The following is an 18,874-nucleotide window of genomic DNA, read 5'->3' on the forward strand; positions in this document are numbered from 1 at the left end:
AAAATCTACCTACAGTGATTGCATAAGCTGCGCATTATATCACACTAGAGACTTTTTAAGAGGTGATTTTTCACATGCATATAAGTTTAAAACAAGACATTTTCTGCATTCAATAACTTACTAGCCTCTGAGACCCATAAGAGAAATTCTGAATTGACAATTTTCCTCCAGAAAAGGTATGAAAGAAGGACCCTGGCAAGCAATAATTTAATAATTTTCTCTTCTGTGTAACACTCAGTAAGTCCAGTTATTTTCTCTAACTGAGATACAAGCACCTTAAAGGTAAATGATACTACATCCACTGGACGTATTTTATATATATTCTGGCTAAATACCAAACTCAATCTAATTTCCACAATAAATGAAGAATAATTGGAAAAGTCATGCATCTTAAAGCCTTATTGGTTTTTTCTTTTAAGGATTAAAGGGAAATTTGTATAAGAAACCATTTTTATGGGGCTCCTGGGTGGCTCAGTCGTTAAGCGTCTGCCTTCGGCTCAGGGCGTGATCCTGGAGTTCTGGGATCGAGCCCCATGTCAGGCTCTTCCACTGGGAGCCTGCTTCTTTCTCTCCCACTCCCCCTGCTTGTGTTCCCTCTCTCACTGGCTGTCTCTCTCTCTGTCCAATGAATAAATAAAATCTTTAAAAAAAAAAAAAAAAGAAACCATTTTTATAAGGTTTAATCAACACTAAAAATTGTTAAAACCTTGATCTGGTCTGGAATGGAATAATGTGAAAGGTAGGTCCATGAAAATTCATGAACTGCAAAGATCGTTCTCTTTAACTGGTAGTTAGTCACACCAGAAACCCATTATTAAATGAATAATTAACCCTGAGAAGAGAAAACTAAAAACTGAGTAAATATGTAGACCAAAGTACGACAGACCGAGACTGAATAATTTTGTCCTGGTGCTATGCACCAGCTTTGCCCACTTTAAACATCAGAATCTTTACCGCGGTGTTCATCGAGGATCCTTTCAGCCCAGAGGTTTTTACATAACAGGTTATCAGCGTAGTTCTATAACCTAAGACCCGATGAGGTTTATGAAAATATTCTATAAGGACGTCATAACCTCGGGGCGTCTGGGTGGCTAAGTCAGTGGAGCACGTGACTCTTGAACTCAGGGTTGTGAATTTGAGCCCCATGTTGGGTGGAGAGCTTACTTTAAACAATAAAATAAACCAAAAAAAAAAAAATGTCATAGTCTCACCCTGAAGTGAGAATTTTGTACACTTACTATTAATCCGCATCATTATGTACAACCATGAAGAAGGCCCGGTAAAATCGTCCGCACTGAAAATGGTGAAATGCACCATTCTATTTATTTGGCCCAGTATCTACGAAAGCCTTTCCACTAATATTTTTTTTTAAAGATTTTATTTATTTGTTTGACAGAAAGACAGCCAGCGAGAGAGGGAACACAAGCAGGGGGAGTGGGAGAGGAAGAAGCAGGCTCCCAGCAGAGGAGCCTGATGTGGGGCTCGATCCCATAACGCCGGGACCACGCCCTGAGCCGAAAGCAGACGCTTAACGACTGAGCCACCCAGGCGCCCCCTTTCCACTAATATACCTAACAGTGAAAGACTGAAGGCTTTCCCCCTTATCAGGAACGGCAAAAATGCCCTCTCTCAGATGTCCTGTCTCACCATTTCTATTCAACAGTCTTCTGGATGTCCTTACCAGTGCAATAAGGCAAGCATTAAAAAAGAAACACATATAGATCGAAATGGGAAAATAAAACTGCCTTTATTTACAGGTAATGTAATCACATACTAAGAAATTTACAAAAATGCTATGCAAGTAACTGGTGAATGTATCCCGGTCACGAGATAGCTCCACACGTCAAAAGCAAGTATATCTCTATACCACAATAAACAACTGGAAATGAAATGTTAAGATAATACTACTTATGATAGCATAGAGACACGAAGGACTTAGGAATAAATTTAACAAGATATATCCAAGACATACCTTATACATATTAAAAAACCTGTAAAAGACCACTGATAAAAATTAGGCACCTTAATAAATGGAGCGATATACTTTGTTACTGGATTGGATACTGCTAAGGTGCTAATTCTCCCCAAATTGATCTCTAGATCAAACATAACGCTAGTAAAAATCCCAGCAGAATCTTCTTCTGTAGAAACTGGAAAACTGATTCTAGATGTATATGGAAACGAAAAGACCCGGAAGAGCCAAAACTATTGTGAAAGAGAAGAACAAATTTGGACAACTTAGCTACCTGCTCGCGAGGTTTCCTGTAAAGCTGCTGTAATTAAGACAATGTGATTTCGGTACAAGGGTAGACGTTTAGATCAACGGTACAGACATGGAGTCCAAAATTAGAGCCACATGTATTTATGATCAACAAGGTTTTGATAAAGGTGCCAAAGTAATTCGATAAGGGAAAGGATTATCTTTATAACAAATGGTGTTGGGACAACCAATTATCTATATGGAAACCAAAATAAACTCGACCTTTACCTCATGCCACACACACAAATTCCTGTTATTATACTCCCCACCACCACCAAAATCACGTGCTGAAGGTTTAACGCTCAATACTTTCAAATGTGACTGTATTTGCAGGTAGGATCTTTAAAGAAATAATGAAATAGAAATGAGATCATTAGGGTAGGTCTTATCTCAATATGACTGGTGGGGTTTGTTTTTTTTTTTAGGATTTATTTATTTATTTGAGAGCGAGCACGCGTGCGAGTTGGGGGTGAGGGGCAGAGGGAGAGAGAATCTTCAAGCAGACTCCTCACTGAGCACAGAGCCTGACACAGGGCCCCAACCCACGACCCTGAGATCAGGACCTGAGCCGAAACCAAGAGTCGGACCCTTAACTGACTGAGCCACCCAGGCGCCCCATGACTGGTCTTTTCATGAGAAGGTAGGACTAGTCAACTACACTTCAATAATAAAAACTTAAAAAAATATATCCATACGTGCCCCCAAATATGTTAATTACCATGAAATGTATTATATTAAAATTAGAAACTGCCTAAATTTCATTTAATATGGGATTATGGAAAATAAACTTTACAATCTATTCAAATAAATAAATTAAATGGGAACTGGCAGGAAAAACCCTACAATTCTGAAAGAAGAAGAAGAGGTTAGGACACAGACACACAGAAAAGATGATGTGAGTACGCGGGGAGGAGAAGACCATCTGCAGGCCAAGGACAGAGGCCTCAGGAGGAACCAACCAGGCCGACACCTGGCTCTTGGCCTTCAGGCCTCCACAACGGTGAGAACGTAGATTTCTGTTATTTAAGCCCCTCAGTCTGTAGTGCTTTGCTACGGCAGTTCTAGCAAACGAATAAATATCCCTAAAAAAAATCTCAATCACTGAAGTCTCATCACAAATAAACAGGCTCAAATGACTAGTTCCAGTTCTACCAAAATAGTCATGGAATAGATGATTTCCATCTCTTCCAGAGAACAGAAAAAGAGAGTGTGAGTAGAGCCTGCAGAGATATGAAAATTTTGAACAAAATATAAGCAAATCAAATGCAGCCATGTATTAAATCCTTGTTGGGCTGATCCTAAGAATTCAAGGCCAATTGATGTAATTCATCCGTAATAATAAATCTTCAAAGGAGAAAATTAAAATAATGCAGAAAAATCATTTGATGACATTCAGTGTCCATTCATAATAAAAATTCAGGGAGTCAAAAATAAAGAACAACTTTCTTAACCTCTATAAAAGACAATCTCCAGACAAAAATCTTAGAAAACATCATATGTTGGGGACACCTGGGTGGCTCAGTCATTAAGCATCTGCCTTCCACTCAGGGCGTGATCCCAGAGTCCTGGGATCGAGCCCCACATTGGCCTCTCTGCTCTTCTGGGAGCCTGCTTCTTCCTCTCCCACTCCCCCTGCTTGTGTTCCCTCTCTCGCTGGCTGTCTCTATCTCTGTCAAATAAATAAAATCTTAAAAGAAGGAAGGAAAGAAAGAAAGAAAGAAAGAAAGAAAGAAAGAAAGAAAGAAAGAAAGAAAGAAAGAAAAAGAAAACATCATATGTTATTATGAAACGCTGAAAATATTCTCTGGAAGATCAGAAATAGCATTCTTTCTCTTTAAGATTATTTTAAAGGCCTAGCCATGCAGTAAGAAAAGCAAAAAACAGGAAAATATAGAAGAACTGGTCAGAAAGAAAGAAAATGGTCATCACTTGCGAGATGATACAACTCTCCACATAGAAAACTCCAAGCGATCTGAAGATAAATCGTCATAATTAATTAAAGTACGTAGCATATTTGCTGGATACCCTTGATCTACAAAAGCCAATATACACTGGTGACAATCAGTTAAGATACCATTCACAATAGTAACAAAAATATAACGTACCTGAGGAGAAATCTAACAAGGGATGTGCAAGCCCTTTAGAGGCTACATTTTAAAAGATCTTTAGGTTAAAATTTGAAGCTTAAGAACTCTTTAGTACAGTGGGTTTTACCCTCAGCTGCCTGCTATGTATATATATTAGAATCAAACCTGATATATTATATTATATTATATTATATTATATTATATTATTATTAATTATATTAAAACTCCCCATTCTAATGTGTAATGTGTAATGGCATCAGGTGATTCTAATGTGTAGCCAGGGTTACAAACCATTACTCCCGAGGAGAGTAACATGGGCTAGAGGAAGGGCACACGGGACTTCCGAGGTACTAGGAATGTTCTATTTTTTCATTTGGGTGACAAATTCATTGGAACATTAGTCTTTATTTTATTTTTTTTTAAAGATTTTTTTATTTATTTATTTGACAGAGATAGAGACAGCCAGTGAGAGAGGGAACACAAGCAGGGGGAGTGGGAGAGGAAGAAGCAGGCTCATAGCGGAGGAGCCTGATGTGGGGCTCGATCCCATAACTCCAGGATCACGCCCTGAGCCGAAGGCAGACGCTTAACCGCTGTGCCACCCAGGCGCCCCGGAACATTAGTCTTTAAATCATACACATGTGTCTTATACACTTTGTTGTATTTTACGATTCAGTGTAACACAATTAAATGCCCCCTTAACAGTGGTTGTGCAAGAGTTTTTTTATTTATCATACCATTACCTCCCTAATGCTGTGACACATTAATTTGCTGGTTTTCTTAATCGTTGCAGAAACTTGAGACTGCTTGAAGTCATACAGCTCACCATATAAAGTGAAGCAACATCAGAAACAAAACACAGATATCCACGTCTACCATTTTGAACAAATGAACCCATTGCAGAATCAGAGGCCCTGGATGGCACCCAGATCCGTCAGGTTTATAGACGGGAGAACAGTGGTTACCAGGCAATGGGGGGGTGATAGGATTATGAAAGAAAGGGGGAGTTCCGCTTAATGGGTACGGGTTTCAGTGAAGAAAGACGAGAAAGTTCTGGTGATGGATGGTGGCAATGCTTGCAGAAGAACGAGAAAGGACTTACCTGTATCTTTAAAAACGGTTAAAATGATAAACTTTGCGTTATGTATATTCTATCACAATGAAAAAGGGGCAGATTTCTGTTTCAAATTTGAAGTTGGTACAGAGGAAGACATTAGTGAAACAATAAATTATGAGGAAGAACTCACTTCTAAAGAAACAGGAGAGCTCACCAAACCCTTAATTGTGTTCTGCTCCCGCTCAAAAGCTCGGAGAGAATTGATGTTGAAGCGTAAAGCGTCCCTTCCACCAAAGTGCTGGAATATTGCGAGGAAAGCACTGTTATCTTGATCTCTGTACCTGAACAAATCTTCTTCTCATGTTTGTTGTCACACTTTGATGTGTGCCCCCAGGCAGCAAACTCCCTGCGTGGCTGTGTAAACTTCTCGTCTTGCCCTCGACCTCGGGGGTGACCTGGCGTGTTAGTGACTCCTGGCGGAGGTGAATGATAAGGCCCGGTAATAAAAACAACTGCTAGATCTTTCCCTCTTATCTACCTCCATCCACTGTGAAGTGGCTCTCCCCCCTCCCTCCTACCAGGTATCAAAAATCCAGATAAAGGGGAAAGAAGTTATCTGAAGCATTGTGTGCCCCCTGTAAGAAATCCAATTATTTATGGTCACTGGAGACATTTTCTTTTAAGCGTGTTAGTGAGTGACCTAAATGTATGGTTTTCCTTCAACCGTTAACAGAGCGCTTCCCTTATCTCGCATTTAAAAAATCTTAAATAGTCCTTTCCCTTCTTCAAGATAAAGACAAAAGTTAGTAGAAAACAGTTGTGCCCTCTCACGAGGCAAAGAAGGCACAGATTGTGGAGCCCTGATCTTGACATTTCGATTTTTTGACTTTTTTTTTTTTAATTGTTCCTAGGACTATAGCTGGTATCATTTTTTAAGTGACAACTGAGCAGGACCGTGATCTGAGCAGGCCCGCCTTAAGTTCTGCTCTGCCAAGGAAGTGACCCAAAAGAATTCAGCCATTAAAACCACTTCCACAGTCTCCTGGAGGAGTGACAAGGGAGACCCCTGAGCTCTCAGGAGTAAAGCTTCAAATCCCACTTTGGTGGAGGAATCTTTAGGTAGACCTGAAGATGACTTTCATCTTGTGACAAGCTTTCCAGCTACCCCACCCTTGGTGCCAGTCACCCCAGAGCAGTCGGAGGGCTCCACACGGGCCCTGACCTGGAGGCTCCGTGAACTGGATCGATGTGAGGGTTTGAATCTCTGCCATGGGGAGTGTTCCCACTTCGGGTGTCCCCAAACTGCTTATGGAAAGGAGGTACGTTCGTCTCCTTGAAGCCCGTTGCCCTTGCCGTGTGGAAATTAATCCACCAGTGAATTCCCGAGGAGGAGCTGAAGAGGGAAAGGTCGGGGTTGGGGTCTAGCAACAGACTCTTGTCATGGCTTTGGCCTGTGCCTTTCTGGACTTCATGTTCAGAAAGGGTGAGAAAGAGCTGGAGGAGCCGGGGCTCCAGGTCATTCCAGCATCATGGCCCCAGATCACCAAGCACAACAATGGCGGGGCCCACAGCCGCCTGTGCCTCTCAGGCCTCCTCCCCTTGCTCAGTGTCCTCACCTTTTTTTTTTTTATCATTATTGCCCCCAGAAGGTGCCTTTTTAGAGAATTTTTTCCTAATTGCCCCCCTTGCCTGAAATTTTAAAAGCACAGGTATACTGGATATCTCTGTGTCTGTACTGTACGCACATTTGTGATTTATGACGAGAATAAGGTTTCTGCCCCTTCCCAAGAACCAACTTTTGTCCCCTTGGGGGTAAGATCACCAGCCTTGAAAATGCATGCCCTCACTCCTTTAGAGAGCCAGTTGCTGTAGAGTGGCCTGAAGACAGAATGTGCTGTGGGGCATCACGCCATGGCCTGCCTGACAGAGTGGCAAAGAAGCTGACGCCCGTGTGAGACACACCAGGACCTGCCCGCCAGCTCCACCCTTTCCTAGTGGCACCAGCTGACAGAATTTAGGAAGCCCCCATATTCTCTCAAGGCTCAGTATCCTCATCTATAAAAAACAGGGATAATTGCCACCTTCAGGGTTACAGGAAGAATTAAATGGCGAGCTGTGTGTTATAGCAATGAGCACCCCCTTCTCTTTAGTTTCTGTCAAAAATATCATATTCTGGCTTATGGGGGCTATTTTGTGTTCTTTCGTAAGATTTTATTCTCTTTTCTGCAGATACGCTGGATTGAAAACTAATCTACAAATGAACATACAATGTGTTGGCTGCCACAGCTTGTGTGGAAGTGTTAACTACTCGGAGCCAGTAAGCCTAATCACACATCAAGGGAAAATAAAAAGTTATACACATACTCACACTTTACAGCTCCCTGAAATTTCTTTGCACTTGAGAAGTGGAGTACACGTTAATCTCTCCTCCCCCAGTCAGGTTTCACTAGTCTTTACTTAAGGTTTCTCAGTGAGGAGGCCAAACAAAATGGAGTTCCTTCTTTCTGAGGGTAGGCTCCACTGCGGACACCGCTCAAGAATTTTACGACAAGCAAGACTCTCCGATGAAATTTTCAAAGACGGTGGGCTTTCTCTGGTCTGCCCCACTTATCCTGTACTATCCAAAAGTCAGAGTTTTTAAATTGAGCCCATTGGTGGGGATTACATCAAGGATGGGGGTGCTTTGAATGTTCCGTGACGGCAGCGGTAGGGCTTAATGGCAGCCTCATTTGGGAAGACAATGAGGCATCTAGAATGACTTCAAATGATGTGTTTCAAGAGATACTAATCCACCAGCAAGTACAAAATGTACTTTAATGCGTGCTTAAAACTAAGAAAGTCACAGTTGTTTTAAATAAGTAAATAGATAAAATTAACGGACGTGAAATATCAAAAGCTAACTTGAGTTTCTGGCACCAGAGTCAATGCTTCCTCCACAGGAGTGGGTGGTGAGTGACAAATAGTCCCGAAATGGATTAACACCAGCCGTCACTACGGGCATCCCTGGGAATGGTGACTGGTGAGTCAGAGTTTCCCAAGGAGAAAACCCTGCCCAGGGAGAGAATTCACCATTATGTCCCCCTGCATGTAATAGGGGCACAACAAATACTTATTGGTTTGTGCTCTCATTTATGCTTTAGAAAACAGATAAGCAGTCTACGGTATATGTAGGTGATGATATGCCGAGGTAACAGATAAATCCTGAAATCTCAGTGACTTAGGGTTTAATTAAGGTTCATTTCCAGCTCACATGAAGTCCACTATGGGCCTGGTGACTCTTCCTTATCATTGAGTCAGGTCGCTAAAACTTGCTGGCTTCCCTCAGTCCACATGGGGCTTCCAGGAACACCGAGGTAAAGCGTAGAAAACTCCCATTCACTCTTTAATATATTTTTAAGATTTTATTTATTTATTTGAGAGAGAGAGAGAGCACAAGCAGGGGGAGCTGCAGGCAGAGGGAGAGGGAGAAGCATTCACTCTTAAAAGCCTCATCCAGAAGGGACACTCGTCCACTTCACTTCTGCCTGGAACTGGTCACCACCTAAGTACAGGGCTGAGTGTGCAGGGGCTCACAGGGAGTGCTGGGTGAGCAAACGCTACCTGCCACACACAAGACTTCATCAAATCTACCTTTCAACCCGGTCAGGTGATGGCTTCCTCCTCATTATCCTTCCTATTGATTTTTTTTTAACGGGGAGAGAGGCTAACTAGGATTATTTATTAAAGGACTAGAAACTGGGGCGCCTGGGTGGCTCAGTCGGTTAAGTGTCTGCTTTTGGCTCAGGTCATGATCTCAGGGTCCTGGAATCAAGTCCTGAATTGGGCTCCCTGCTCAGGAGGCAACCTGCTTCTCCCTCTACCTCTCCCCTGCTTATGCTCTCTCTCAAATAAATAAATAAATAAATAAAATCTTTTAAAAATATATAAAGGACTAGAAACCTATTTCCCTCTCGAATGTGTAAGCATAGAGAGGTTTGCACCCTGCCTGCTTTCAAGCAGCAAATCTTCGGCACAGTTGGCTCGAGCAGTAGGAGCTATGAGTTCAACTGCTGTGTAGTCCACTCCATGCAAGCCACGATTGGAGAAATTTTAAGGATAAGAGGTCAGTTGGTATTGCTTGATATAATGAATACTCATTAGCCGACAAATTCAGCATCTTATTTACCACTGTCCATTTCCTTCCTCCGAGTACTTCTGGAATCAAATAGGATTTAGTCTCCCAAGACTGTGTTGCTTCTGGTAAAAGCCAATACCCAAACCCAAGGGTTTATCTGGAACGTCCAGACATCTGGGAAGTCAGATAGTGAAAAATGGGACTGTCCCAATTATCGCAGATGGCTGGGAAGCCTGTGGTACCATGGACCATTTTCAGGTATGAGATCAGTCATGATTAAGCCAAGCTGTTTTCTTTTATGAACTTTTAATGTTTTTTGGCATACTTGAAAAGTGCAATAAAAATGAAAGAGTACTCATCGATATTAGTGTATCTCTGTAGTCCTACTGTTGCATGGTAATATCATTAATTATGGAGGGCTCCCACAGGGCGGTGTGTTTCAAGGGAATGGAAATTGAATACAAAGTCTTTTATTCTTGTTTTCACTCCAACTCAAGTCGTTAGCTCCCGAGGACTCGTCCCCCTCATCCTCACCCACTCACAGTATTTTGCTGGCAAGCCAAAACGCTGTACCTTCGAGTGAACCCGTGGTCTTTCTTCAGATCTCCAAATCCCAGCCAGTGGGCCTCCCTATTTTAGAAGAGGCTTAGTCCAAAATAGCCACTCCGTTCTCCGAGTGCCAGGCAGCCCAGTCGTCTTCTGAGTCTGACGCACACACACTGAGCCTTTCCCCTCTTAACAGTGGCATTGCTTGACGCTGGGCTGCCTCGACGCGCCTGTTATTTCTGACCGTTCGCTTCCACATCCAGAGACGAGACAAGCGGGACAGATAGCTAAGAGGCAGGACCTTCCTCTTCCAAGGGCGTCGACGGCCGCGCAGCTGGGCTCGGTTCCGAGACGCTGCTGGGTCTTCATCCTCCCGCAGGCGACAAGGCACACGTTGCATCGCCCCGTGCAAGGCCGCCCCTCGCCTGCAGGTGGCAGAGTGCCAGCAGCTACGCGCGGCCGCCGCGCAACCCGGGGTCCCGCCAACACCTCGCCCACCGCCGGACCCTGAAATTGAAGGAAACGCCCCATCCGAGGAAGTCAAGTGTGTGCCAGGTGGAGAGGGAGGCAAAAGGGGCAAGAGAAGAGAGTCCAGGGCAAGAGCCCGCCGTGAGAACGAAGCTAAGTGAGACTGATGGAAGCCAAGGGGGGCATTGGCAGAAAGCAAGCGCGGTGCCCGCCCCTGGGCACGCAGGACCCACGGGGCCGCATCACGGCGCTGCCGAGGTGGGACCTGGCCTGGGGAGGGGGAGGGTACCTACTGATAAAGAAGGCCGCACCACTGAACAATGCCTCCCAGGAAATCCCTCCTTCGGGTTGTGACTCCCAACGGCAGGAGACCTCGGGGCTGGTCATTCTGCCTTCTCATCGGACTGACCCAGCTAGTTGCATTGGAAGATACTGATTTCACAATAAGATAAAGGAGATGGATGCCTCTTCCTCTGTGAAGCCTCCCCTGATTTCCCCCTCTCTTAGCCCTCATCCCACTGCATCGTGCTTTCACTTGTCTGCCTCTCCTCCCGGGGAGTCTGTCTTGCTCACTGTTATATTCTCAGTGCCGCCCACCCACCCCCATGGTGCCTGGAACAGGGTAGGAGATTAACAATTAAATCAATTAACGAATGAATGAAAAGAACAAGTTATTTCACATAAAAACACAAAGCTGGGCGTGATATTCTTCAACACAGAAGAGAGAGACTGGAGCCCGCTGTGTATGGTTTGTCCCTGCTGAGTGGTAAGTGTATTTGGCCCTCCTGGACACCACACCGTGGAGGAAAGCTGTGGTTGGCACATATAGGTCATTCTGTCTCCTTTCATGGCATCTCTGACCACACAGTGTTCTTTACTTAATCCTGCGAATCCCTGTATTTATGCATTCTTTAAGTCGACACGAATAGTCATTAACCATGACAGAGTTTTTTCAAACCACACATCTATCTCAGGATATTTGTATCGGCTGGAATGTATCCCTGGGAAGCTGCTAGAATAGCTGCAATAGGTGTAGGGAGCAGCTCTGGGGACCAGAGTTCAGGCCAGAGTGACTTCTGCTGTGACTGCTGACAGCCAGGTGGTGAAGGACGCAGGTGCTGGGATACCTGGCAGATAAACGAAATTCAATTCAGATAATATTTTTAAAATAGTGGGGTCCTATGGATGACAGTATATTGTGACAGAGCCTAGGCACTCTGGGATAACCATCATAGAAACGGGAATCAGCATATGGTCCTCTGATTTCCAAGGATATTTAGAACACTGGTTTATTCACACCAAGCGAAACCTTCTCTGTGGACAATTTAAGGAGTTTTGTTTCTGGAAATGGAAATCTTAAAACTTTCTTTCATCATTTGATTCATTTTTCTTTGGTTTTAAGTAATTGACTCAAATTGATCATCTTTAAGAGAAGAAGGATAAGTAAAGAATAATGGTACCACATTGAAGTCTTATCGGCCAGAAACACAGGGCAGCGGATCAAGCCAGTCAGACCAGGTTAAGCCCAACAGCTGAGTGACCGAGTCTCCCAAAGACCTGCTTAGCGGCTGGGCTGTTCCAAGTGGCTCAGACCCTCCCCACCCCCATGTCTGCGCTCTTTGGCCTGCATTCTGTGGGTCTCCACCACAGTTCCTCCACCGAAGATCACAGCCCGGCTATGGTGGGCTGACTATGGCCCACAGACATAATTTCTTTGGCTCATTCAGTAGTATTGAAAATTTGCCTTAGGTGCTGACATTTTTAAAACAGGAAGACCTCACATTTTTTAAAAAAATCTAGAGTTCCATATTCTCTTTAAAAATCAAAGTGGCAACACTGTACAGTCACAGTGAGCTCAAATAGGAGTGACTGACCTTTTAACAACACTGGTAATGGTAATAGCGGTGATAGCTAATTGCATCACAACAGCATGTCTTATGCGCCATATGCTATCTTAAGTGCCTGGCATATATTGTCATTGAATCCACACATCAACACTAGGAGTGGGTACTATAATTATCTCCAATTTCTAAATGAGGAAAACAAGGCCCAGTGAGGTCAAGTAACGTGTCCAAAGTCACACAGCTTTAAATGGCAGAGGCGAGATTTGAACCAAGCAGGCAGGCTCCAAAGTCTGAACAGGGAAGTCCTAATAAAGGTAGTCTCCCAGAAGATGCTGGCCAGGAATGGACTGTTGTAGGCATATGGATGTCTGGATGTGAAAGTTGTTGCAATTAATGCGTAATGATTAATATTTGTATGGGGTCTAGTGTCAGATTGTCTCCATTTGAATCTGGGCTCTGCCACTTGGGAGAACTTGGGCAACTTGATTATTATTTTTAAGCTTTAGTCTTATCTGTAAAATGGGAAAGTAGTACTGTCCCCATGAATTGATTATACTTTACAGAATTGAGGTACTGAAGTTCATATTACAGGTAAGTGCTGACACATAGTAAATGCTTAATTAATGTTCACCATTATTATTATCTTATCTAGGTAGCTTTTATCACTGAGAATTTCATATCTGTTGGATTAAGAACAGTCTTCAGCATGGAGTACCTTCTCCAATTTCTAACATTTTGTAGTTTAAAAGAAATGGTTATAGACAAAAATAATATGCTCCATGTCTAGAAAATAGTGTTGAAGTTCTATTTAGCTGGAAAGTATTATTATATAAAATAAAACTAACTTCTTTTAAAAAAAATTTTGTTGTTTATTTATTTGACAGAGAGAGAGAGAAAGTGAGAGAGCACAAGCAGGGGGAGGGGCAGAGGGAGAGGGAGAAGCAGACTCTCGCTGAGCAGGGAGCCCGATGCGGGGCTCGATCCCAGGATCTTGGGAACATGACCTGAGCTGAAGGCAGACATTTAGCCAACTGAGCCACGCAGGCGCCCCAAAATAAAAACTAACTTCTAACTTCAGTTCTTTGGGTATTTATTGAGCGTCTGCTAATGCTGTAGTCATTATCGCATCGCTAATGTCTTAGCTCGGCTCCTGGTAGGAATGCGATAAAGATTTGTAAAATGAGTAAAAGATAAAAGTGAGAAGTTGACAAAACTTTCGTTCTTCTAAAAGGTAAGAAACCAGGAAAAAAAATTCTGAGAATCACTTCACATAGAGTAAACAAGCAAACAACCGAACAAAAATGTAATCAAAGAAATTTTTCTTGCTAGGATCAGAATACATTAATACTAATGAAAACAGAACACAGACCCCTTCTGACATATTTTATACTGTTTAAAGATAAACATTTGCGCACTGCAAGCCACCAATGGATTTAAACTCCAGTGAGGACTTTATAAGCCATCTGCTAGTCTCCTAATGAGGCTAGTAACTATCGTTGTTTACAGTTAGGCACCAGGGGTCATGGGTATTTGTTATAATGAAATCTGCAATGCATCACGGCAGAATCTAAGAGTCTTTCTTCACAAGGGCTAATTACAAATATAATAAAACAACATTTAGAAAACCTCTTGAAGTCCACAGAGAAACCTAACTTGGCACAAGTATGAACCATAGTACCCGCTCTGTTTTCTTTTTACAAATTCTGATAACAGAAGCCAAATCATATTTAACTACTAACAATACAAAGCCACCAACGGGTCCTTTGCTTCAGATCACTTAATCACAAGATGCTTCGTGGACCATCTGGATCCAGAAGCCATTTGCTCTGGCACTCCAGCGTACAGAGTCTAAGTGCTTAGGAAGACCCACGGCTTATTTTAGATGTGTGATTTAATAAGGTGCTATTTGGAAGTTGTGCCCAAACTGAACTTGCTGATTCTCTAATTTAGCCGGGGGTGGGGGTGTGTGTGAAAAATTGCTTAGAATCACAGAGACAAAGAAACTGATTGGCTGACTGAATTTTTACCTTCCAATTGGCAGTTTTAGCATCCCAGAAATGTAATCTGAATCATAATTGCTTTAATTTGCATATTGTGGCTGTATTTCCACAGTCCACTGGGGGAAAAATATTACCCTATTACAATGATTGGTGATATCCCCATGAGTCCATTATGGTCATCATCCCAGATTGGAAAATATAGAATCTCAGTATGAAAGGGTTCTTATAAAATGTCTCCTATTGGTAGAACTACCAGACAGCACCTGAGATGTCAAAAATGAGATAATGCTTTTTATTTCACTTAATAGAACGCCTGTGAATAGTAATAAAAAGACTACAAGAGGGGCTCCTGGGTGGCTCAGTCAGTTAAGCATCTGCCTTCAGCTCAGGTCATGATCCCAGAGCCCTGGGATTGATCCTGGGATTGATTCCCATTGGGCTCCCTGCTCAGTGGGGAGTCTGCTTCTCCCTCTGCTGCTGCTTCCCCTGCTTGTGCTCCCTCGTTCTCTCTCTGTCAAATAAATAAGTAAAATCCTTTAAAAAACAAACAAAAAAGACTATAAGAATAAAAATACCTTATATCTGTAGAATGTTCCCCACATATTGAAAAGTTGTGCAAAGGGGCGCCTGGGTGGCACAGCGGTTAAGCGCCTGCCTTCGGCTCAGGGCGTGATCCCGGCTTTCCGGGATCGAGCCCCACATCAGGCTCCTCCACTATGAGCCTGCTTCTTCCTCTCCCACTCCCCCTGCTTGTGTTCCCTCTCTCGCTGGCTGTCTCTATCTCTGTCAAATAAATAAATAAAATCTTTAAAAAAAAAAGAAAAGAAAAGAAAAGTTGTGCAAATCAAAACAAAAACCAGGGGCGCCTGGGTGGCTCAGTCGTTAAGCGTCTGCCTTTGGCTCAGGGTGTGATCCTGGAGTTCTGGGATCGAGCCCCACATCAGGCTTCTCCACTGGGAGCCTGCTTCTTCCTCTCCCACTCCCCCTGCTTGTGTTCCCTCTCTCGCTGGCTGTCTCTGTCAAATAAATAAATAAAATCTTTTAAAAATAAACAAAAAAAAAGCAAAAACAAAAAACAAACAAACAAACAAAAAACCACGAAGTCATGCACGCATCCCCTTGGGAAAGAATAAAATTTGCCAATGCAATTTTTGGGAGAGACGTTAGGTGGATCCTTCACTACCAAGTATGAAAGTATATTAAGCCTCCCTACAGCTGTATGCTGCAGGAGTGAGGACAGAATGCTCAATGAACACAACAGAAAGTAAAGAAATCTCCACGTCTAGGGCTCTTCTGAATGGAGCCCGTGAAATTGTGCCTAAGATAAAGTCTATATGATAAGCATGGCATTTGAAATCAGTGGAGAAAATTAAAAGTATTTAACCAATAACACTAATAAAGTAACATTTTGGGGGTGGGGGTATCCTCATATCTATTCATATGCCAAAATAAAGTCCAAGAACTAAGAATTATATGTAAAAAATGCGACTATGAAAAAGATCTTTTTAAACCATAGGCAGATATTGATATAATCGCTGGGATGGAAAAGGTAGAAACCCCAGAGCAGTGTGGTTCACCGACCACAGATCGTCCCTAGCAGTCTGTCCGGCAGCCCACAGGCGTCTGCAGAGGGAAAGCTATGAACCAATTTTGTTCATATACATGTCATAAATTTTAAATGTAAGCTAAACCAGGATTTTCACAGAAATGCCAGTAAAGTTCTAAAAATATTATGGGTTTAGAGGTTGCACATAAGCTACGAACTGTGTTGATGATTTTGGAGGGAGCACCGTCCAGTAAAGGGGATCTACTGCCTCCTGGTTTATGTGCTTGCAAATCATTGACCTGGTCCCGCTCGCTTAATTAGACAAGCCTTTGTATTTCTACCCACATGTTGCATTTTAGCTCCATTTCACAAAAGTGGATTAGTGACTCAGAATGGTTTAGTGAAGTATAAAAACCGTAATGAAATAATAACACACAAACAAGGACTCAGAACCACATTGTCCACATATGGAGTGCACGAGATTCCGGGGCGAACATAGAATGCGAATTTGTGCGTTTGGGACAGGTGAATCTGTGAAGGTGATGATTTCGCACAAGCTTTGAAAAAAGAAAGGTGTGAATGATACTTAGGATTATGAGATCTGAAAATTGAACTGTCTTTTCACTAGTAATCCATTCGCTCTTTGTCCCTAGTGCGCTGTCTACATTGAAATTTTGTCACACGATGACACAAAGCCATCAAATCTTGTGTATCATTTTCAAACAAGCCAGTGACCTTTCGAGCATCCATACAAGGTTTTCTGGAAGAAAAGCAAAGTATTGCTTTCTAAGTATGGAGCTGATTAGTCTTATCCCTAAAGGCAAAGAAGAGGCAGTGACAGTACCAGGTGTCAGGGACACAACCCTTAAGAAAAGTAAAACCAGCCCCCAAGTTAATAGCCGATGTTATGCTTAAAGGGGAAGGGGAACAATTCTTGGCAAAATGCCTCTCTCAGAGGCCGCTGGTGGACATCATACCAAATCGATGGCAGACAAAGTGAGAGAGTTACTGCCACCAGGTCTGTCTGCTGGCAGGCATTTCTCTCCTTCCAGCTGAACAAGAGCTCTGAGGAACAGAGCATGACTCTGCTCCTGGTATACGCACGGTCCAACCACGGGAAACATACTCTTTGTGGCTTTTGATTCTGTTTATCTCTGAAAATCCACACGACATGAACTGGTATTTTCTTGTTTCATTGATGTTGATTTAACCAATTAAATGACAATTTAGCCAGTTTGTCCACTGCTTATTTACGGGGAACAGCTGCTGGACCAACAGAAGCATTTTGACCTTAGTTAAGTGTTGAAGGAAATAGTGAAATATGTAAATGTCCTCAGATTGCCAGCACGAAGCATACACTGCGTGAATAAAATGACAGTGAGTTACGCCGCCTTTCCACGCTGGGAACGCGATGATTTAAGGGAAAAAGATCACACAAGATTTCAAAGTCTTTAGACAACGTCACTAATACCTTGAACAACCATTTTATAATTTCCAGTGACCTTTTACCAGCAATTTCATAGAAATATATATATTTATGGGAGAAGGAGCCAATGAAATGGGCAGTCCTTATTGGAAAGAAGAAGCTTCACGGCACATTTTTAGTAAGTTAGTGCAAAGGCTCAGTGGGCCAACTGGTGCAGCACCAGCTTGTAATGGGTTCCACAGCTAGGGCATCGCTGGGGCTCGCCTTTGTGCAGCCAGAACAAGATGACGATACTATCGTCCCCTTTACAGATGCAGCCTGCTATTTGCTTCTTGGTGATAGATGGGACTAAATTAGGGTCTTCCTTGGTGCCTGCAGCTGCCTTTGGGGCTAGTATATTGTATGGGTCCGGTCCTTTCCGTGCAGCCTTCATGACCTCCCTCTCCAGCCCAGTCGCCTGGTCATCATCAGTAGGGACACCACCTCCAGATGCCATGGAGTGCACCGCGGCGACTCTGTTGGGACCCCGGGCACTGAGAGCCTGCGTGGCCACCGCTCCAGCTCCGCAAAGTAGCCTTGAAGACATCACGCCCACTACAGACAGCAGTACTTCCGGGAGCAGGATCTGGAAAGAGACGTGATTTCCGGGGGAGGGCTTCCCCTTCATGGAAATATATTTACTACCACCTCGCAAGCTGAAAATCTCAGTCTTATGGCTTTGACTCTGATAGACTCTTGAGTTAGCACCCCATGGAATAGAGAACATAGACCTGCTAAAAACCTCGTCATATTTTTGAGGTCTTGACTCTATCTTAATATGCGGTACTAGCTGACAAACCTTCAAATACTTGTTGCCTTTCCTGAAAACCTGAAATTTAATCAGAATAAACTAGAGTGGGAGCATCGCATAGTTTTGGGGCAAGACAGTGAAAGCATACTCTAGTCACATGGAATAAGAAGTGGCCCTCCTTCCTGATGAGGAGCGAAAGAATATACATTCCAGATCAGGAGCTGCACACCGTATTCCCAGTCTGAGTTAATCTGCTCTCATAAGATACCATATCCAGAACAGCAGCTAAAATTGGGGTATTACATGTTAAGTTTGCGATAGTCCACTATCACCTGCCATGATCCATCCAGATTCCGCAGGGGTCAGACTGATGAGTAAAATGGGGTTCTAATGACACCATTTTGAATTGTTTGGTCAGACTTTGAATTATGTGAATCCTTGAGGGTGGCACTAACCTCTGCTATTCTTCTGAAAGGATATATTTACTATCGTAGTCGGAAGGAGTTGTTTTAAGAGCTTCTGCTTGGTCTTTCCTTCTATGATGTTTCCTGTTCCACAGTCAAGGAACTGTCGTGAGGATTCTGCCAGCTGCCAAGTGTGATCAACCTGATTCTGGACCCTGGAACCAAGGAAATAACCATTGCACAGTGGGAGGTGGAGGCAAGCAGGTGGGCAGGACACATGGACTCAGTGTGAGACAGACTTTATCAAGGACTTTATTTTCTGACACCCACAT

At 43.1% G+C, this 18,874-nt stretch overlaps 1 protein-coding gene across 1 annotated transcript; it reads right to left on the reverse strand.

Annotated features, from left to right (window-relative positions):
• Positions 1-17,544: 17,544 nt before the first annotated feature.
• Positions 17,545-17,934, reverse strand: LOC113262059 (cytochrome c oxidase subunit 5B, mitochondrial-like). Its single transcript, XM_044387484.2, has one exon. The coding sequence runs from the start codon at positions 17,932-17,934 to the stop codon at positions 17,545-17,547; it is 390 nt and encodes a 129-aa protein (XP_044243419.1).
• Between the last annotated feature and the right edge of the window lie 940 nt (positions 17,935-18,874).

Source organism: Ursus arctos, unplaced genomic scaffold (genome assembly GCF_023065955.2).
Source record: "Ursus arctos isolate Adak ecotype North America unplaced genomic scaffold, UrsArc2.0 scaffold_27, whole genome shotgun sequence".
Taxonomy (NCBI): Eukaryota; Metazoa; Chordata; class Mammalia; order Carnivora; family Ursidae; genus Ursus; species Ursus arctos.

Coding starts and splice junctions, on each gene's coding strand:
- LOC113262059 (XM_044387484.2), bottom strand. CDS start 17,934: ATGTCTTCAAGGCTACTTTGCGGAGCTGGAGCGGTGGCCACGCAGGCT.